Below are 22,864 nucleotides of genomic sequence, written 5' to 3' on the forward strand. Positions count from 1 at the left end.
ATCAGAAATCTGCCCATCTCAACGAGCAATCAAATTTTTATGAGAAACTTGTAAAATACCCTGCTCACCTATTCACAGGCTGACAAAACAGGTTGCCTGCAGATATTGTTGAACCTCCACCCCCGAAGGGCAGAGTTCCAGACTCTGGATTTGACCTTTGACAACCTGACCTAAAGTACAAGTTTGCCTTGCGGTGAGAAGGTGCTCGGAACAGGTGATTTCCAGAGGCCTTCTCCAGCTGAAATCACCCTGTGATTCTAAAATAAGTGTCTTCAAATTATGGAGAAGAACAGGAGTCCAGATCATTTCTGATCTTCAGAAATACACTGACTCTATCTTCCTGTCAGTACCTATCTGAAGTAGTATAACTTGTTTTTCCATTGAGTAACTACATCTATTTGTAAGTACTTTTGTTAATACACTTAATATACTTTATTAACATTTTATCAAATAAAGACTCTGTGTTCACGTAAGTTTAAAATAATTAACAGATGAAACAGCTGCAGAAGCAAGTAATTTAAAAAATTTTAGTCTGCACACCACCTCCCAAACCAAGAGGTTTGGAGTCAAAACAAGTTGATGTCTGACTGCTCCCCACCAAGAAAACCAAAATGATAAGAACTCTAGAGAAAAGAGAAAAAGGTACCAGAGCATTCTTTCCCTCATCCTCCCTCCCTCCCACAGCTTCTGGAATGTCCCTCCTCTTAGGACACAGCAAAAGCTTAGGCCCAGACTCTCCAGGGCACATCTCCACGCCAGTGTTTGCAGGAGGGCCCAGCAGCACTGAGCAGTCTGAGGTGTCCCAGTGGGATCTCTGATCCCCAGGGATGTGGAGGGACCAGACAGGATGGTTTTCCTAGGAAAGGGTTTCCATGCTGGTCTCAAGTTGAGTAAACTCATGCCAACAGTCCTGCAGAATTATTCCCTTCATACACAACCCTTTTCTTTCGAGGAGGTAAACAGGAGGGCAACAACAAAACATAACCTAATTAAAAATACATATTATGAGCCTTACTTTCACTACAGAACTGCTAGCACCAAGGGAGTTTCATGTTGTTTCCTCGTCCTCCAAATTAGAAGTCACACATATCTCTAATGCATTTGTATTCAAAACTTGTCCATGCTGAGAAGTAATTCAGGCTAACTTAAACCAGTTCTTTCAAACCTCGATGGGATGAAAAGATTGCATCATCCTTAGAAGGAGCATACCAGAAAAATTCAACTATATTTTTCAAATAAAAGCATTACAGTAATAGCTTTACTGGGGGAGGAAGACAGAAAGCTGTACAGAGTGGAATTTCTTATCTTTTTGAAGACACTTCTACATTCTTTATCTAATTAGGATTCCAAATCCAACCAAAAATTCCTGTGTAAGTTAGTTTGAAGGAGTGAATAAGAATGTCTTCCTTTCATCCATAATATCTCATCAGAAACATATCCCCTGCCTACATCATGCTTGATTTTGACAAGCTGGACATTTCCTGTAAGGATCACTGATAAAAAATTGAGGAAAACCAAGAAATCAACTTGTAAGCGAGTAAACAAGGACACTTTTGTGGCAAAAAGCAACTCTATTTTTTTCCTCTGTGAGATTTTTATAAATGTGTCTGAAAACAAATATATGGGTTGTGGAAAGCATACAACCCATCCAAACAGAATACTGCAATTCTTACAGGAAAAAAAGAAAATTCTACTTTGCAAAACACAAAATGCTTAGCAAAGACTGTGAAGCTGTAGATGCTATCAGATCTTCAAGGAGAACAAAAAGTTCAGTAGACAAAAACATTTACACACTGATGTAAAATTCTGTCTTTAAAGCATAGGTTACAATACTGAAACCTCACAAATACTAAATATATCTTAAAGTCCCATTCCTTAACCTTTACAATCTATAATCAGTGCAGATAATGCACATGTTCTAGAGTACTCAGGCACTATTCTGATTATTTCATTAGCAAAATCTGAAAAAGGCAGCATGCCTGTCAACCCTATGCCCTCCCACCAGCACTTGAAAAAGATCTACACTGGATATAATCTTAATCTAAAAGGGCCTGGGTTTGGTTGTATGCAAAAATTCTTGACTCACACTAGAAGCAGCACTAAAAAGCCAGTTAATAACAATACAACATACTTTGTGGTGTAATACTTAACATATAAGAAAGTTTTACTCTACCTTGTGTTCTTACTTGCAGCTTTAGAAAGGTCAGGAAAAATCCTGGTTAATGTGATACTAAGGGAACTACTACTATCAACACTTCATAAACACTTTGCACCATCATAAATGAATGGGAAACAAATCAGTTCTCCTGCTGTTTACTCTAGCCTTTACTCTGCTCTTTCTTTTGAGTCAGCATAAACATTTACCTTGTCACATAAACAACTCAATGTGGAAACTAATCAGGGTTAAAAATAAACTCAGAGAGAGAGAGCAGCAGGAAAAGCGATTTCAAGTTCCAAATTCTACCCTACTTGCCACAGTGCCTCTTCCTCTTTGCTAGGAGAAGTGAGACAGGAGTGCTTCCAGCTGCAGCACCAACTCCTACATTTTGGTGAAGCCAAAGTTTTTAAGCCATTGTATCTACTCTTCACACAGGCAGCACAGATCCACTTATTAGAATAAGTCCACTTATAAGAAGTTTTCTTATCATTTGCTACTTAGGAAGTAAACATCTTGTTTAAATTATGGAATTATCAACCAACAAAGCAAATAAATTTTCACTGAATTCCTTTCACTTTTATGGTGGTTCGAAATGGTCCACCTTCATAATTTCAGTTCCTTTGTCTCTACAGAGGAAAGGAACTCTCTCAGAGAAAGCCTCTCCACTTAGAGGCTGAAGTAGTTCAATGTAGATCAAATAAGGAAGTTACTGTGTTACTGTGGTCCTAAAAGACATGAGCTATCCATTATAACTCATGAGACAATTCCAGAGCCAAATTCCACTGCCCCAAAGTACTTTAGCACTAGGGTGCTGCCAGGGTGCAGCTGACAGGCAGCAAGGAAAGCAGGACAAATTGAAGCACATGTCCTGTCTGAATGGGACTGCTGGCTGACATAAGATGCTGCTGAGGAACTAAGAAAATGTGAGATAACTTATCTCCCCACACGAACATGAAACTTTAGCCACAACACGCCTTCACCCCGTGCACATCCTCCCCCTTAGGTCCTGTGGGTATGAGGCAACTGCTGTGCTGCCACTGCAAAGCCACAGGCCTGCTAATGCCACAGTGGCAACAATTTGGGGGGATAAGGGGAAACTCTGGGGGGTTCAGAATGGCATTTTCAGTAGTATCACACCATCTGTTCAATGACCTTTCCATAGACAAAGCTGGTACTAGAACTATGTGTATTTTTAGCAATAGCTTTAATGCAAATGCATACAAAAAACCAGCACACTTCAGTTTCAAAATTCAAACAAATCAGGCTTCAAGTGTATCTGAAACATTTCCTCCCTATTGTTGTTCCCTTTGGATACAACATTAGTAATTGTCAGCCCTCTGGACAGTTTGTGTCCCTTTACACATTCTATGTATTTATGACTCAGTTCCTTGACTGCAGCTCATTTTAGGCTTGGGGGAGGGGGGAAGAAGAACTATGTTTTATTCTGCGTTTCAAAACCACTTCCATCATAAAAACGTGAAGGACAACACAGCAGAACATTTAGGCAAAAATAAAACCAGCAAGATTTAATCAGACTAGAGAGCACAAAGACACCACTTCACCTTTCCACCTCGCATTAACTCGTAATCCTTCCTGATTTGGTTCACAACACACGAACCACTTGGGGTTTGGTAGAGTTTCTCACAGCTCAGATGAGTTTTTGGTCCAGTGAAATCAACTTTAATTCTGACTTTCAAACTTGAGCACTCTTGTACCAGCACAGGCAGACTGAAAGCAGCATGGAAATTTGAAAAAAAGACTCTGAAAAAATACAACATTTTGGGCAAAACCACATGCCTAAAGGTTTTAAGTGACTGTCATGTTTAGTTAGCGACAGAAACTGAGAACCTCAGAAAATGCCTTTACAGAAAATAATCTCTGCCGCGGCACTCAGACCCCGCCATCAGGCTGAGCCAATAATCCCCCCAAGAACCCGTTCGACTGTTTTGTCCGAGAGAAAAGGAAAGCGAAAGAACATCAAGCGCACGAAGCGCCGTTTTGTCAAAGGCCACCGAAGCCGAGGCGTGTCTGTGTGTCCGGACAGCAGCATCCCTGCGGGCACACAGGACCTGGCAGCACTCGCTGCTGCCCGGAGCCGCCTGGGGCTCCGTGCCCGCGGCCCCCTCCCGTCCCCGCGGTGCCCGGGCAGGGCAGCGCCAGCGCCGCTCGCCCACCAAGGGCAGGGGCTCGCTGCCCGCCCGGGGCCGCCCCCGGGGACACCCGCAGCCCCGACCCGCAGCCCCCCGCCCCTCCTTTCCCGTCCTCTCCGTACTCACACCGGCCATCCCTCGGTGGACGAGCGAGCGGAGGAGCGGGGCTGGCCGCCCGCCCGCCGGGCCCCGGCAGCGCCGCCTCCAGCGGGGCGGGAAGGGGCGGGATGGGAAGGGCAGGACCCCCCGGCCGCGGCCCCGCCGAGCGCGTCACGAACACGGCGAGCGCAGATTGGAGCGGGCCCGGCCCGGCCCCGAGAGCCGCGGCCGGGGGAGGGAGGGTGAAGGGCAGCAGGGCCTGGCCGGCCATGGAGGGCGGGGATGTTTCTGCTGCGTTCACCCCGCGCTCGGCCCTGCGAGCATCCCCCGAAACTTCGGGCCCTGCTCGCTCCGCCCGCACGTCTCACCGGGGAGGGCGAACAGAGTGAAGACCGCACTTCCCAAGCCATGAAAGAAAGAGCTTTGGCGAGGAGGTGCAGCCGTGTTTCATTCTTAAATCAGTGCCTGCTCAGAGGTCCCGTGGCAAACCCTTGCAGTTCCCGAAGTGAACATTACTCCACCGACTCCACAAACAAGGCCAGAGGCTAAAAGGTTACATGAAGAAGGTTCTTGAAAATGAGCGGTGAGCACACAGCAGCGGCCCGCAAAGTATTACATTCAATGGTGAACATATTTACAGGGATGGAGGATATGGTTCTTGGTACTCAACTCTGTTTTTTTAATTACTCCCTCAAACATTACTAGATAAATTACTAACTTGGGGTTTGGGGGTTTTTTTCTCCTAAATATGCCTTCCTTACTCGTTTGAAAAACTCCAGGAACGTGAACAGTTATGTAATGGGAAACAGTTCCATTATTAACTGCTATCATGAAATCTATTTCTGCCAATATAACCACACTCACAATTTCTAGAGAGCATGGAAGGGTACATTTTTATAAAATCAGTGTATATTCTGGTGTTTCATTCCTTGATTCTCTGTCTCCATATCATAAAAAGTCTTCCAGGTGGAGAAAACAGCACAAATTCCTTTTACTTAATTTCAGAATTCATTTCTTTAGATTGGGCAAATGCCATCTAAATCAGTCTTCATAAGCTTCTCTTTATGTGCTATTAGAGATTTTACTCTATCTTTCTTCACACTGAATTAAATGTTAAGAGACCTAATTCTCTTGCCATACCACAAAAGCACAACCAAAACTTTATTCAACACAAATAATGAACGCTTGCTTTAAGATTTCTACACTGGCACCAGACATCTGTATGGTACAAACCAAATCCCTTTCATGAGAGTTTGGGTTTCTCTCCAGGGCGAAAATAAATGTTCAGCAAGCCTTATAGACATGTCCAGCTCTAGAGGATCACCAGAAACTGATCTTAGATCATAGAACCACAGAGTATCCAGAGCTGGAAGTGACCCACAAGGATGAGAGAGTCCAACTCCTGGAGCAAGGTAACTAAAGCTAAGAACCATCTTCAATCCAACCATCTGTCCTTAGAACCACAAAACCACTGATACCCAGCTTACACAGTGATATGCAGCTTCAAACAAGCTATTTACTATTTTTGTCATCCAGAAAGAGGTTCAATGCTGCTGTCTCATTTTAATTTCCAAGTTAGGTGGCATATACTCACAAAAGAGGCTTGACCCAAAAAGAACTCCTAGTTTTAAACACAAAACAACAAAAAGCCCCAACCAAAATCCAAATGAAATGTACAACAGTAAATCCAGAACCTTACTATAAATATACATTATAAATAAATATGAATTGATGGTAACTATATATATTATAAATGAGTTAATAGAGGAAAGTCTCATTCTGACTTTTCATTATGGTAGAGCAAGAAAAATGTGACAGACTCTAACCTAAACAGGTGTTGTTTTACTAAATCCAATTGTACAGGATATACAACAGCCAGATATTACACAGGATGTGTTGGATATTAGCAGTCATGCCACTGTATTTCATTGGTTTGGAAAAAAAAAGTAAACCAAGTGAAAACTGAAAGTGAAACTTGCCTGAAGTTGGAGGGTATGGCGGAGGATGGTGTCCTCTAAAGCGTGGATCCACTTCTCCCTCTCATCTGCATCTCGAGCTGAAAAAGTATTCAAAAGATATTGTTAAATTACATGCAGTCTTATATAGTAAAAGGCATAGGCAAACAGGTCTGATGTCCACACTAAGTATGGAAATTAACTATACTGTCTTTGTTAATCACCAAGCACAGAATTCCACAGTTGTCCTAATATTATTTCTTCTTCTGTAGTTACAGCTCTCTCCCCTGTCCAGCTTTAGGGGAACACATACAAAGAGAGTTTGCACAGACATTCCTCACTTAATTCATTAAGTAATTTTTAAATTTTCTTATTTACAAGAAAACAACCTGTAATAAATTATCCAGTAATTCTACTTCAGTGTGGACACAGTAACTTTCAGATATGGATTCATAATACAAGACAAACACCCCTAACAGGTTACTACTGTGAATAATGAAGCACAAAGACTAATCTTAAATATACAACAAACATTAAATTGAAGAAAATCCTACTCTAAAACTGCTTTCTTTCCCCTTACCCCCAGTACAGACATGCCACCTTTACTTCACTAGTCTGAAAGAATTCCTTGTTGTGCTCTAGGAGTGCTTAAAAAACAAAGGAGCAGAGTCAGTGGACTCCAGGTAAAGAAAAAAGGGAAAATTCCAGAGGCATTAAATAGACTGTAAACAAACTGGCCTGTAAAGGGATTGAGAATAGTTATTAACAATTGTTTCTAGTTCCTCATTCAAATGGAAGGTATTAAAAAACAGGAAGCCTGCTAAAAGCAAGGAAAGCTTATGGGAGCTAGCACCTATTATGAATCAGCGAGCTGAGATTTCTATCTCACTTATTTTTAAGGAGTTCAGAGGAAATATCCTTAGGTTATACTGAAATGTACTCTCCAGCTCAAAATGCTTTGTTTCAGTGTTCCCTTCCTCACCCTTTTGTTTGCATTGCTTTATTTTTTGGAATTCTGCAGCTTCAACCTATCAGTAATTAAAAATGCCCCAAGTCTTCTGAATATACAGATTTTTCTAAACTCCCTACCAAAGATAACCCAAACGATTTAAAGGTAAACACACTGCACTGTTTACTTCAGCATACACACACTAATTATGTTAATTTAATAAAACCATCAGGAAAGAACTGACAATGTATGTGTTTGTGAGAAATAATTATGAATTCCTTTTAATACAAATGCTTGCTCGGAGCCTAACTGATGAGGTGGCCTCACAAAATAGTGGGGGCAAAACTTTCATTACACACAAGGTAAAAGATGGAATCCTATCCAGTTTTTTCCTAAAAAACCACATTTTTCCAGTCTACTACAAGTCAATCCTTACTCATTGTTCTTCTAAAATTGTAGAGTATGATCAATTACCACAGGTGTTTCAGCCACAATACCATTAACCTGAACAAATTAAAATTAGACACAAGGGAAAGTGGCTCCCAAAGTGCTTTCAGAGGCACAGAGAAAGCCATTGAGAGAGGAAGAAGTTAAAGTAATTAAACGTTACTCAGAACAGCAGGTGACTTTCCTGCAGGAAATGCACCAAGTATTAGAAATACTAATACTGCTGGATATGCCATTGTGACACACTCAATAGCTCATTAGAAAGAACTTTTAACTTACAGACTCTTCTTACTGGTGATCCATATTTTAACTGAGAAGCTGAAGCAGGCACTGAGTACAAGTTTATAATGCAGTAAAAGCAGACAGGATGGAGGGACAGAGGCCCTGTGAACTCTGTCCAGTGACTGCATTACTAAATACATTTTGCAACATGCAAATTACAGTTTTTCTTTTCACATTCTGTACACACACACACACACAAACACTGTTCTTTTTGCACAGCATAGCTTACACCTTAACGCTAATTTCAATTACTGAACTAGTCAACTGGAATCAATTTTAATGCTTCTTAGTTTTTTTGGTTCTGCTTACCAAAACTAGGCCCCTTGGCCTAGTCCTGCCAGACATATCAATCAAGTTTATTCTTCCTATATAATATATATAGGAAGAATATAACTAAATATATATAGTTACCTGTGTCATTAATCTATCAGTATTTGAAATGTATCAGTGCTTTAAATTTTCAAAGGTGTGTCCAAAACAGTGGTTGGCATTATTTCAATGTGTGTAAGGTTTGTTGGGTTTGTTTTATGTTTTTCTGTGGTGTTTTTTTAATCACCATCTTCCAGTCCCAAAAAACATCTTACCGGGAAACTGGGGTACAAGTCACTGAGGAGTTATTAAGTAATTCATGGGATACAAATATCCTATGTTGAAGGGTTTTTTCCCACGATTATTTAAACTAAAAAGGAAACAATTAAGCTGCAGACCAGTGAATTAATCCTTGTATTGCAGCAGGATTCCTGTGATCTTCCATACTGCCAGCAAAAAGAGGTCATGGTATTAGTTAAACACTAATCTCAATATACAGTAGCCCATGAACAAAGGTTATCACATTCTGACTTTTATCTGAACCCCCACCAGAACAGAGGCCTTACAGCAGCAGGGAGGACCTAGAAACCAACCAATCCATACAGTTCCAAAATGAAATGGACTTTTCCATGCTCATTAATAAACTAAATTTTTGAAACTTCTGCTTCTCCAATGACCCCTTTATAGCTCCCTCTACCAGGGTTCAGCAGAGAGGGGAAAAGCTGTATTTTTTTCTCATATATTAGACATTGCATTCTTCTGGCATAGCATGATCAATCCTTAGGGAGCACACATGAATCTCATCAATCCTGCTACTTAGAGAAAGTCTCAGGCATGACAAATCCAGGAACAGTGCCATGAGAAGACTGCTTGCTGCATGGAAACACAGCATCAAAACCTTTTAAGCACTCTCTGTTCAGGACACTGGTTTAATTTCAGACCATCTATCCATCAACAGCAGATCCTCCTGGCTCTCCTCTATAGACTCTTAAGAAAACCATGAAGAAAACCAGCAGGATGCAGTTTCTAGTAAAGCGAGATGCAAGAAAAGTTATATTAAATCTAATCAAAATGGCTGCTGTGAGATTAGGTGCAAGTAAAAGCTCCCTAATGGAAAAAGCAATTTAGAGCTGAACAGCTGCCAAAAGATCACTGATGAAAAAAAAAATCAATGGAACATTCAAAAAAGAGATTAGTCGACACACTCAGAAAGAATTTATGGGAAAAACCTACACACAATGGTCAGAGATCATTATCTACCCATCTGTAGGGAAAGCTAAATATCCGAGCTGGTTTTCATTTCAAGAAGGCAACTTTGGTCAAAGAAAAAGCTCTGATACCTTTGCACCTAAGAAGTTTGTGGTGCACACTACCTAATATCCACTCTGTATCTGCAGATGGTTTCTCCAGCAGGTAGGGACAAGAATGCCCTGATCAGTCCTGTGCCTCGAGTATGCTGAAATCATTCCAACTTTTCCATCATTTGATCAGGCTCCATTTCTAAAGTTAATCCCCTCCTCAATTCCTATGTGAAAGCTACTCCAGAATTTGTTTCTGACAAAACATTTGGGATAAGGCAATTCTTATCTAGTGCAAGGAATTACACTGGTGTTGTGCTTATACAAAAATAGAGGAGTATTATCTGGTCCCTCCTGGCACAAAACTTCTAACAAGAGAAGAAGGGCAAGAGAGATAACTGAGTTGCTTTTCCCTAGGTTGATTCTAGAATAACAGTATTACAAAAACCAAACAAGAAACACTGAACCTGGACATGAGAAATAACTGACACTTAAAAACACGAAAATGGTTCTTAGTCTTACAGGTTAATGCAAGAGTTACCTGGTCAGATGAAATTCAAATTGTGCTAGAGCATTAACTATCCACAAAAATAGCCATGCTATGTCTGCAGCTGAGAGGGCACTAACAGTGCCTGTGTTTTCCTCTTATTTTAAGTGCTAGAATTCTAATTCAGTTTTTACTGCAATATAACAGTGAACATTTGCACGTGAAAGAAGCTAAATCCACACAGAGCTGCATAATCACTGCTGTGTGCAAGAGACTGGAATCATTAATGGCTGAAACGTTGCAATTTACTGTCATTATGTCAGTTAAGCTATTTCTACTTTTTTTTTCTAGTAGAATTAGTATTTATGAGCTAGATTACAGTTTGTTCCCATATGCCTAAGCCCTCACTCCTCTGTGTCTATGGTGCATCCTTTGAAAGACACCTGTATAATTTACTGTGACATCTCAGGCATATCTAAGACAACCACAGGGTACTTACCATGATCACAGTCCTATTTATGACTAGTTCAGAGAAACACACTTGAAAAGTATGTCATTCATTACAGTGAGTTTTAGTATGGTTTTTTTAATGTGTATTTTTGTAATCTGTCTGGTTGAGCTTATTCCTAAGATATTTTAACATCAATCTTATACTAATAAAATAATCTGAACTCTTTCCTAAAGAAGGTCCAAAGAAAGAAAAGCAATTATTTCATCAAAGAAAAAAAATATAGAGAGGAAAAAAGTACTAAACACAAGAATTACTGCTCCTACTGAAGAATTTCTGTAATTCTGAGAAATTGTGGTTTAAAACTCCCTTTTCTTTTATGAAATAGTCCTTTATGTCTGAACTTCCCAAACTGCTAAATCAGATATGTTAGGGATTTTAAAAAGTTCTGTTCTATGAGGATAAGAAGGCAAATGAAATGCAACCACATTAGATGCTCTCAGCCTCTGTTAACTTCCCGAATAGAGAATAAATTTTATAATTTAGAGTTCTATAATATTTACTTTGCTGTGGAGAGATTATATGTGTTTATATAACGTATACCAAATGTTAAAGTACAGCATAAAACAGATTACTTTTTCCAGCCTAAGCTTGATAGCATCTGAAGATTAGATATAAACAAGTTTAACAACTCTGCTCCACGATACAGCATTTACCACCAGCATTTCTAGGTCATGCACAGCAGTACTTGGAAGACAGAATACACACAAAATATATCACCTCAGAATCTGCATACTGGTGCTTATTTTTTTGTGTGTGTGTGCATCTACACAGGCATTAGGACAAAAGAAAAACCTGAAGAATTAGTGAAAAAAATTGACTAGATTACTTATAAAAACACCATACTGTCACAAATAGAAATGCATATTTTATTTTCATTCACAGTGACCTACTTACAGGCAGAACTGAGTAAGAAGAGACTTACACCCACAGAGTCAATAGAGTCAATTATGCAGCCTTTATTCTGACAGAACTTCCACTGATTTGTATGCAAAATTCCTGTATTTTCTCAGCCTAGTGCAGAACTGATGTAGTATCTTTACACACAAATCACCAGATAATGGAGATGAAATCCTGGCTACGGTGAGATCGATAGGATTCCAGCCACCAGTCTCAATGGAGAGAGATTTTATCAGCAGTGCTCAATAAGGTGGAAAAGTCATGCATCACAGGACTGCTCCATGGCTAAATAAATTGCTATTTAAAGTCACTGAAGGCCTTTCAAACCATAGGAAAACATGCAAGATGAAGCAGTGTTTCATACTAGCAAAAACACTGTACCTCCACTGCTTACTAATATCCTTCTAACACATGCAGCTCCCACATCTGGCAATATGTTGAACATTATTTCCTGTATATCCTAATTTTGGAGTTGTCACAATCATTATTTTCCCTCCTCCTAAACCTCCCCTGATGCCATTCTCCACCCACACACATAAATCAACCCTCCCTTTGTTCTGCAGGTGTCTGACCAGCCTGAGCTTCCCTCCCTACAGGAAACTCCTGGGCAGTCACAAGACACAAAGTCATGCCCAAAACAAAAGGCATCCAAAGGTCTCGTGTGTACATTGTGTTTGTAAAATTAATCCGTGATCTTGAGAAATCAACTAAACTGTTCTTTTGTTGTTACCTAAGCTCAAAAGCCTTTTTAGCAAGCTTTATAATCAGCCCAGGAACATAGCTTTGGGTGGAAACTTGTGTGACAGTGGAAACACATGATCAAGTTGCTATTAGTTCTCTCTGGAAATCCATATATAATGTGTAATTTTGTAATTAAACATTTCTGAGCGTAGGACAAATCTGCAAGCATATGGTTTTTCACTAGAGAATAAAACTTAAATATTAATAATAGCAACACTAAACAATACTTCATATGGTATAATCAGTGGAAATGGCTTTTAGGGTATGTTTGCATTTAAAATGAATCACAGAATCCCAGAATGGTTTGGTTTGGAAGAGACTTTAAAGATGATCTCATTCCAACCCCCTGCCATGGACAGGGATACCTTCCACTATCCCAGAAGCCTGGTCCAACCTGACCTTGGACACTTCCAGAGATGGGGCAGCCACAGCTTCTCTTGGCAACCTGTGCCAGGGCCTCACCACCCTCACAGTGAAGGATTTTTTCCATTGCAGATCCCACTGATAAAGGTCTGAAACTACTAGTTTAAGGTAGAAACCGTATTTTGTCTTGAATTGAAAAAAAAAATCAAAATAGAAGAACAAAAATATAACCATTTTCTTAGCCAATAAAATAGTTGTCAATTTAACAGGTCAAACTCAAGGTTGTCACTACCTGGAATTTCTCGTTAAAACAGAAGGAAAAGAGTGTTGAACTACTCAGCACCTCTCCCCTCCTTATAGGGAGACCTTTCCTGGCCATTTTTTCCCTTCCAAAATACTTGCCATGTTTCACATATACAGTTGAGCTAAAAGATCCATAAAAGAGAAATAAAAGATAATAAAGGATCCATTGATGGCAAAAGTAACAATTTCTTCCAGAGGAAGAAAAAAAGAAAACAAATCAACACATCACACAGACACGTTTCATGGTATTATCTCTTACAAGTTTAACACATCTTTTGAAATCTGCAGCTTCGACCTTAAAAACAGAAAACCAGGATACATGATCATAACAATTGAGTACAGGAAGTCCCATTAAAAATGGCATAACCATGGGGTGATTGGAAAATAGACAATTAAACTCAGGATGCTGCTGGTGCCAGAAGGATCTGCATGAAAGAGGGAAAACACAGCCATGCACCATTCCCTGCACTCTGGTCACATGTTCCAGCTACTCAAAATACCAGGGCAATCCATCAACAGCAAAAAGGAGGCAGAGGGAAGAGGGGGAAAGACAGAAAAATCACTGCAAAAGCTAAACCTAGCTCTGGCTCACAGGGGAATTTCTGCAGTTAATGCCAATGAGGGGAGGATGAGATGCAGCCCAGAACTTTGTGCAGCCCAGACCTGGTCAGGTGAAGGGAGGATGACAGGGAGCTCAGCTTTACTCTGATATAGCTGCTCATCCTCCTCTGCAATACAAAAGCACAGTTGAGCATAGAATGGAGAAATTCACTGTTTCAGCATCACCAGAAGCCTAAAACACCCAGAAAAATGTTATCTTAGGACAAACAATGTTGTCACAGCAGTTATAGACATCACTGAAAAACCAGCATCGACCACGAATTCTCACCAAAATCTCTCTCTAGGCACTTTTCAACATCTAAAACTTTTTGTTTTTAAAGGCTGCAATTTAGGAATCGTTATTTAAATCAGGTAATGTGATAGACTTAAGTGCCTCTTTCTACCACAAGAGCAGTCAGCTTCCTGTCATCTCTTTGGTGGACAATGTCAAAGATTTCTAGAAGGCTATAAATACTGACTATTTCTGCAAGTAATGTTGAAACAGGGGTATAAAACCAACATAATTAATTTTGATATGTAATGCAAATACCTAAAATCTCAAATTCTGATACTGCTCAGCAACTAAGGCCTTTGTAGACCCCAGTACATCCTCAATAATAATGCCTCCCACATTAACAAAAAATCCCTGCTTTTATAACATTATGGCAACCTCTTGCTGAGCACATCTCCCCTTTTTCTTCAGCTGGGATGATGGGCAGACACAAATCAAGCTACAAAACTGGGGAAGGATGGGAAAAAAGGAGAAATCTACCTTTACCAGCTGACAGCTTTCATGTAACAGGAGAATAAGTTGCACAGCAACATCCACGCTTCATTTCTCTGATACTTTTGTGGCAGGAATAGCAAAGGAAAGACAAAAGCTAAAGCAAAATCATCTCAGATCAATGCACTGGACTGCTTCCAATCTTTTCATCCCTTATTACACAAAACTGATTTGCCTTCCAAGGAACTGTACTGCAGGCTGCAAGAATAAAAGAATAGAATTTCCAGGTAGGAATTTAAAAATCTTGGGGTTTTGTTTTTAATATGAAAATTTTTTTATGCCTACAGTGTGTGTTTAGTGAAGTATTTCAGTCCAGACATAAGCTATTATTGCTTCAGGTTAGACAGCAAATCAAATATCAAGAAGAAATACAACAATACCCTTGCCAGAGTCTCTTGAACATCATGTTCCCACTCTTGAATTTAAGTCACAAGCATCCCAGTGAGGAGAAAGAACAGCTAAGTAATAGGAAGGATTGAAGAAGTGAATTTCCAAATGGAAAGAGCTTAAAGCTTGGTGATGATACAAAGATATTAAAAGAAAAACAAACCCAACCCCCACAAGGTTTGAAAGTTACAGAACATTTAGAACAGGGACAAGTACTGCAGCAAGGAAAAATATATAAAAGCTTCCTGACAGGAAGGTAAATTAAACTAAAAGTATTATCCCAAATGTCTTGCAGCAATGGATTGAATGGATTTTTGCATCTAATCTGAAAAAACCCACAAGGGAACACTTTAAGATCTACCTAATCCAGAAGCCTTACAAGCAAGCCATGAAACTGGATATTCAGCATGACCAAACAAGGACCAATCAGGCGGTAAAATACATTACTTTTATGTCTATTTTAAAATTTCTGAGGTCATTCTACATCCCTTCCCCCTCCAATAGGAACAAGCACCAATATCCCTGTACATAACAATAAAATACAGGGAAAAAAATCTGCTGGGCACTCCAGCAGAACCTGAAGTCAAGCTGACAGTAAAAACAAAACATGCTCTTTGTTTTACTGCCCATATTTATTCAATTAACTTCTGTCCTTTACACCCAGGTACTAAGGATATGGATCCCATTTGGGGATGTGCCCAGAAAACTTTCATCTTTCAAAACCTACAATATTTTTGTAATGAGAACTTTTTAACTTTTACTGATCTTCAGTACAGGGGTGGCCACTAGGAAGCACAGCTGAGAACAGAAAAGAGTGAGACTGTCACAGGTAGAAACAAAATATGAACTTTTCTTCTGAGAAAGGCTCATAAGATGCCAAAATCCAGTGACAGGCAAATCTTAGTGGGAGATGCTGGAGCTTTGGCACTTTGGAAATTCAGTTACACACATATGGAATCAACCTGCATGTGAGAAGTTGATCAGATAGTTTTAAATTACTTACTTGCCCTTCATCTCATTACTTCCATCTCTAGAGTGTCAGTCAGATGTGCAATTTTCAGCAGCTGACATTAAGAAATAATTAATTAGCCCAGAATGAAGTTTTTCTTTTCTTTTTCACAAACTCAAATTCTACCACTGGCTGTTACCAAACTCTCACTGAGACACCAATCAGTAAAGTCTGAGTGAATGGAGAGCCTGAAAGAGAAACTGTTCCACTGCAGATGGGACCCCAGCTTAGGTCTGGAGATGTTTGAAAGATTGAAAATTTAAAGTTCTGTTTTCTCCCCAGCTAGGCTCCAGCTTGTTTGGAACCCTGTCTGTCCCTGAGAAAGAAGGAAGGCAGCAAGAAGGAAGGAAGGGACTGTAACTCCTGCAGTCTTCTCTTGTCCAAGGCTTCTTTTATAAAGGGTGAATGCATTTGTAGCTATGACTATCTTGCAGAACAAAAGCTCTCTCTTAATCAGGTATTAAAAGTTAGGAAGAAATTGTTAGGAATTTTGTATGTTTTCTTGGATTATTCCCAAATTCTGCCCTATATATCCTACGTAGTCTCAGCATACATTTTGTAATATTTACATTATTAACCACTTGCCATTCATGACTGAAAGTGATCTACATTTTGCAATGTAATACTGAATTAATTTAATATATTAACATTTGACATAGGTTGTATGAGGTGAATGCATTTACAGTGGCTGTAACAACTATATATATAATTCCACAGAGCTTTTTACACTGAAATATCACAGGACTGATATTTTACCTGCCTTTATACATTTTTGGATTAAATCCATGTATAATAATACTGTGCTTGTATCATTATAATTTCCTGGGTATCAGGGACATTATCTTCATAATATGCTAATAGAAAAAGCATAATACAGAAAATAGTGTACAATATCTGAGTGGTACACTAAAGGAGGATATGTAAATCCTGGCCTAATATGAAATGCAGAGAAAGAGAAATTATAAAGCACAAGATGTGATAACATTGCTGTTCAAAAATTATCAATATTACTTAGAGTAGAACATTACTCATGTCAAATACTATCAGTTTTTATAAGACATCTGGCTACCCAAAGGAGAATACAGCATATAACAAATCACTGAAAACAAGATGTATTAAAAAAGGTTTATCTTGGTAACTGAAGATTACAGATTTCTAAATTCACCTGTATCAAGTTCTCAAATATTCAGCAGTATTTAGCTTTGTAGTACTGAAAGACTGCTCTAGTACAGCATTCCATTACTGCATTTAGCAATTAGCTTACATTTTAAGTTATCCTTGGGAACAGTAGATTTAAGTATTACTGTGAGCTCAGCATTATGAAGGTACATTTATAAGGCTTAATGCAGTGAAATGCCAGAGGACAGCAGCAGCATTTAGGAAAAACTACAGCACAAGGAATAGAGAAGCCAGTGACAATATGGTGTACAATTAATATTTATCATTAGAAATAGTCTCGCAAAAACAACAGGATTGATGATAATTCCCATCTGCAAATCACTGATTTAAAAATATGTACAGTGCAATATAAGTTATAGAATTGTTTCAGCTTACAAAAAATTAAAATGACTGCTTAAATGCAAGTGTGCCTTTGGATATTTACAGTTTCCAGCTCTATACAAAGCAATTATTTAGTCACTGCATTTCAGAAGAAAAGCAAAAGGACTAACAAATGTTAGCTGCAAAATATTTTCATCACACTTCCCTAGGACTCTAACATTCAGAAAAAGGGAGTTCTCTATTCAATATTAGCACAGTATTTTGCCCTACTGCTGCAGACAAAATAATTTAAGGAGTACATAACAATTATATAGAGCCTTACCCTTTCTACCGGTGAGCCATAGCATGCAATGACGAAACATAGCAGTGGCAGATGGCATTGGTGTTAGAAAATGTGAATAAAAGGATAACAGCAGAGAAATGGTGACTGGCAGACAAGACACAGAAATGTAGATGAAATGAATGCAAGCTGGTAAATCTTGAAGCAAAGCTCCACCGTTAAGCCAAACGTTGCCTCTAGTCTCCTCATAATTGAGCATTAAGTTCTATTTGGATACAAACTGCAACCTTCAGACCAGTCTTGATTCTCTTCATAAAGAAATGCATAATTGTATCTTGATAGCGAAGAGCAGAAACGTTTTGTAAGCGAAACCCATAATCAGAAGCACATTACTTTCTCCCCTTGAGTGATTTATTCTTTACATTATTCATCTCCAAATCCTGCCAGAGCTACAGTCTCTTTCTAGCACATATGTATCCACTGCAGATGTAAATCCCTGCCTAACCTGCAGCACCCCTGGATCCAGAATGTTCTCAGTGTGCTCATTCATGCTGTTCTGTTGCCAAACATTTAAAATCATCCATCAAATACAAGTGGAATCTATTATAAGAAAAAACAATCTCTCCTTTCAGCTCACCCTGAAAATGGAAGGTTTTCTGATCAACAGTTATTGTGAAGGTGCTGTCGTCCTCATCGTCTATACCAATCACAGCTCCCTGTGAAACAAAGAACAAAATCCTGATAAGGCAGGCAGTGACATCAGCAGCAGACACTCTATCACTACACCACTGGAATTTAAAAAGCTTTGACAAATTAGAAGGAAACTGAATACAGTAAAAAGCAGAAAGATTCTCTGTTCAGTCATAGGATGCAGTCAGCTCTTTAAAACAACAAATTTTTAGTTGCAGAAAAAACCAGTGAATGTTTGTAAAGCTATTATCTGAATAATAATATGCATCTTTTATTTTTGCAGTGGAGGTGGCTTTATGCTGCAGCAGTTCCCTAATGCATTCCAACTTGTATTTTAAAGAAGAGAACCAATGATTTTTACGTATTTTTCAGTGTATAAAAATAATAATTCCTAAGAACTCTACAAAAAGAAGCTCTTGACCTGATTTTATCTACCAGCCTGTAATAAAAAATAAATCATTCTAGCAGAATGAATTTGGCCCATCATGTCATGTCACTGGTACACTGCATGATCTAATTTTCAGTCCCTAAGTAAATATTAACACTAAGTAATCAGGACATATCAGAAGCAACTAGCTTTGTCTTCTAATTCTTCATGAATTATTGCAAGAAAATGCAAATTAATTAAAGACCATCTGTGCTTAGCTATTTACAAATCTATCCGCATTTTCATTCCTGCCCCCTCCAACACTTACAATAAATAACAGTTTCACCCAGGAGAAGACACAAAAAAAGGACAATTCAAAGTCTCTGCCAACTCCAGTAAATTGTATTATTTAGCTCAAAAATCACCAGTGCATTTACTCAGTTTCTTTTCTCCTTTTCCAAGGAGACACAGCACCAGGATCTGTTACATCCTTCCCCCTCCCACAAAACAGACAGACATCCCAGGAAGATGCACATATTTAAAGGGTAAATTCTGCCCTACTCTCAGAGTACACAAAGAGTAACAACAGCACTAGCAGGAGCCCTGACCAATTCCAACCAGTGAAAATTCCTTTCACCCAGCCAAGCACCCCCCCAGCAGCTGCAGGGCTGGGGCTCAGGGATACACCAGGCTGCCCAAAACCTAGGGATGCTTTGGGTCCAGGCTTGGGGACAGAGGGAGCTGAGTCAGAGTTAACCACAAAGGCTCCTCACAGTCCCTGCGTGGGACCTGTGGCCTGTGGGACCAGGTCATGCACGGCTGGGACCAGCACAGCCCAGGACAGAGTGGCAGGAGCAGTCCTAGGTGAGAACAGCACCAACTGTCTGTAATCCAAGGCAGTGTAGCAGGAAAGGATAGCTCCAAGCCTGTTTTATATTTCCCTCCACTGATAAAATGTGCCACTTAACTTCTCCAAGAGTTTCTTCCATATGGGCTTTTCATGGACAGCTCTGTGATCACTATAAAAGAGGCACCTAAAATTGTGTCCAGGCCAGTATAATTCTGAATACTTTTAGTGCCAGGACACAACAACCACCAGATTTCTTTTAAATACACTAGTAGATAAGAAATATCTGGCACTTTAAGTACGTTTTGCTGTGCAGTAAACCAGAAGGTCACTGCAAGCTGTGCAATATCATTCTCAGCAGCTGTATCATAGAGTCACTATGGTTGGAGAGCTCTGAGATTATCAAGTCCAATTGTTAACCCAGCACCACCGTGTTCACCACTGAATTATCTCAGCAAGTGCCACATCCACACATCTTTTGAACACTTCCAGGGATGGTGACTCCACCATTTCCCTGGGCAGCCTGTTCCAATGGCTGACCATTCTTTCTGTGAAGAAATTTCCCCTAACATCCAATCCAAACCTCCCCTGGTGCAACTTGAGGCCATTTCCTCTCATTCTGTTACCTGGGAGAAGAGACTGACCCTCACCTCACTACAACCTCATTTCAGAGAATTGTAGAGAGTGATAAGGTCACCCTGAGCCTCCTTTTCTCCAGGCTAAAGATACCAAAAACCTGTAAGTCAGACATCAAGAACATGACCAAGATATTCTCCCCAGAGGATACAGGTAAAATTCACATAAACACAGACTGAGACAGCTGAGTCCTGCCCCATCCTAAGTGTGGGAGCAGGGAGAGCTCTCCTGTACAAACCTGTGTACAGAGCACACACTGGCACTGCAACACCGGGGCAAAGGGGCTGAGCCAGAAGCACAGAAAATACTTCCTCTATCATGCAGGTGATACATATGAACAAGTAAAATTAAAAATAAGAGTGGGAAGGTTTATGGATATTCCAGAAAACTTTAGCAGGATGTACGCATAGTGCAGATGACACAGAATGCTTTATGACTGCACTTTCCTAAGTACACTAAGACAATCAGCAAAAGAATTTGAGGATGAAACTTCAGGCCTATGAAATGTTCATCAGCAGCAAATAGGTGAGCAACAAGCTTTTCATAATTCGTTCAAGAGAAAAGGATATATTTTAGCCAAATTGCTTAAGTTACATGTTTGTTTATGTTCACACCTACAGTTACAAATCAACAATTACCCTAAACAGAAAACCTCTTTGATAGAATTTCAGACTGCAGAAGCCCATCTGTTCAGCTATCAGTATCACTGTCATCTGCCAGGGGAGCTGCTTTACAAAAGCAGAAAAAAGGAAGATTCCTTTCTCCCTCACAAAAAAAACCAAACCCAAATAAGCAAATCACATGTATTCAGAGAAAGGCTGCGGGAGTCCATAAGTTTCCAGAAAACTCCAAAGAACAATTTGTGCTGGAAGAGTGGCAAATGGGAGAAGAGAAAGGGGTTGTTTTATGTTAAATATATATAAAGATGGACCAGGCAATATTGAACAGATTGTTCACTTTTAGTATTTCCTAAACTGGCAGGCTGAGGCCATCCTCCACAGTGACAGGCTCACAGCACTATTAGAGCAGACATGGCTTTTTGGACTGAATTTTTCTGCACAATGGAAAAACCTTCCTCATGAATCTTTGTGAAAGTCTTTTTCTAGAGAGTGGTTTGAGCGTACATTTCTCTTAAAGAAATTCTGAATTAAGATATCGATACATCAAGCAAGGCAAAGAAGTCATCTGGAATCCAAGTCAATTGGAATTCTCTGAGTCTCAGAAGACTACAGGTACCCACAGAAAGACAGGAAAGGACTAACAACAGAAGGAAAGATTAACTGGAAAATGCAGTTTTTCTTCAACACTCATCACACATTGTTTATAAGACCACAGATCCCCTTCTCTACACTTCTCTTACTTCAACTTTCAAAATGCTCCCATTCATACCCATCATTCTCCTCACTCCTTCCCCCTACTTGCTCCAGCTCTTCACAAGACTGCTGCACAATAGAACAAGAAATTCTATGAGAAATGGGGAAAAAAACCAGGAAAAGGACTTGTGTAAGAAATAATTTTGGTATGAGCATGACAACGAGGTGGAAACTGGGCATGTGCAAAGACATCACAGCACTCTCACCTCACTTCAGTACTGCCATTTCTGGCTACAATAACAGCACTTGAGGCTGAATGTCCCACACCAGAGTGCCTCAAACAGGTAATGCTGAGCTTTCAAACTCTGCATCTGCTGCCTCTCTTTCCACAATTCCCCAGCCATACTTCAGAAACTTTGCCAACAGTGTTCTCCCTTCCCTTTCCAATCCTCCTGTGTTTCACTAAGCTCAAGCCTAGGCCTAAGGAGTGTCCAAACTGGCAGGATGGAGGACATGGTAAGAGAAGAAAAACAAATCAGGACAGAGGAAGCAGTTTCAGAATGACTTCTGTAGGTACAGAACAATATATACACATATATATCTGTGTATATACACATGGCCCTCCACACACAGAGAAATGAGAACTGCAAACAGCAAATTTTTCATAGTGTCCTACTGCTAACCCATCTTACTCTGCCACAGAATGCCTTCTAACACATCATATAAAAAGTATAATATTTTTATATCATTCATAAATTATAGAATGTAATTAGCCCAGCATATCACTTGACCTCTAATGTTTTCTTTCTTTAAATGCTTTCACTATTTCAGTACTTTGCAGAGTCAGGAATAGAGCCCAAACCTCAGAAGTCTCCTTGCAGTTCTCTCCATTAGGACACACTATGGACAGTAAGACATTAAGTACTGAATAAAACAACACTTACCCTGAGTCTAACACACCCTCGGCGGGAGCCTCTCATCATTTTGTCTTTTGACTGAAACAGAAAAAAAACCAGATCAGTGGATTAAAAAATACAGCAAGAAGAAAGTTATTCAAACCAACAAAGAAAGCATAAAGCATTTATCCATCATGTTTTAGTGACTGATAAACAAGATGCAATTTCTGTTACAAAATAGGTTAGTTCCCACCACCATGGTATCGAAAATTAATCCTTCAAAAAACAATACAATGTCCCACTTCAAAGTTTTCTAAACACCTTCAAGAAATACTTATGAGATGCAGTCCACACCTTTACAGAATGTAAAATGAAAGGAAGAAGAAAGGACTTGGGAGATATTAAAAATCAGCAGCATGCTGATTCACATCTTCCTCCTTTCTTTCCTACTTTCAGGAAAGTGTCCATAAAACAAAATCCAGCTGTGCAGGCAGAATTGCACAAACGAAATTACCTATCTGTCAGAAACTTCCTCTGATTTTTACCCCTTTTAGGCAGATACAAAATTCATGTTTAGACATGTCTGTAGATATACTTCCTAGCTAG

The 22,864-nt window shown here is 39.6% G+C and overlaps 1 protein-coding gene across 4 annotated transcripts in view; it reads right to left on the reverse strand.

Annotated features, from left to right (window-relative positions):
• The window catches only part of OSBPL9 (oxysterol binding protein like 9), a 56,968-nt gene that overhangs the window by 25,697 nt on the left and 8,407 nt on the right, over positions 1 to 22,864 (reverse strand). For 3 of the 4 annotated variants that reach the window (XR_010081436.1, XM_063407097.1, XM_063407096.1), the window contains exons 2-4: positions 22,307 to 22,357; positions 18,147 to 18,225; positions 6,387 to 6,463 (exon numbers count right to left, since the gene is read on the reverse strand). Coding sequence is in view for 3 of the 4 variants with exons in the window: in XM_063407097.1 (XP_063263167.1) it covers positions 6,387 to 6,463; positions 18,147 to 18,225; positions 22,307 to 22,357 (207 nt within the window). In the remaining variant the exon portion in view is untranslated. Of the gene's footprint in view, positions 1 to 4,434; positions 4,577 to 6,386; positions 6,464 to 18,146; positions 18,226 to 22,306; positions 22,358 to 22,864 lie in introns of those variants that run through there. The other variant, XM_063407098.1, reaches the window with a different exon arrangement.

Source organism: Prinia subflava, chromosome 10 (assembly GCF_021018805.1).
Source record: "Prinia subflava isolate CZ2003 ecotype Zambia chromosome 10, Cam_Psub_1.2, whole genome shotgun sequence".
NCBI classification, from domain to species: Eukaryota; Metazoa; Chordata; class Aves; order Passeriformes; family Cisticolidae; genus Prinia; species Prinia subflava.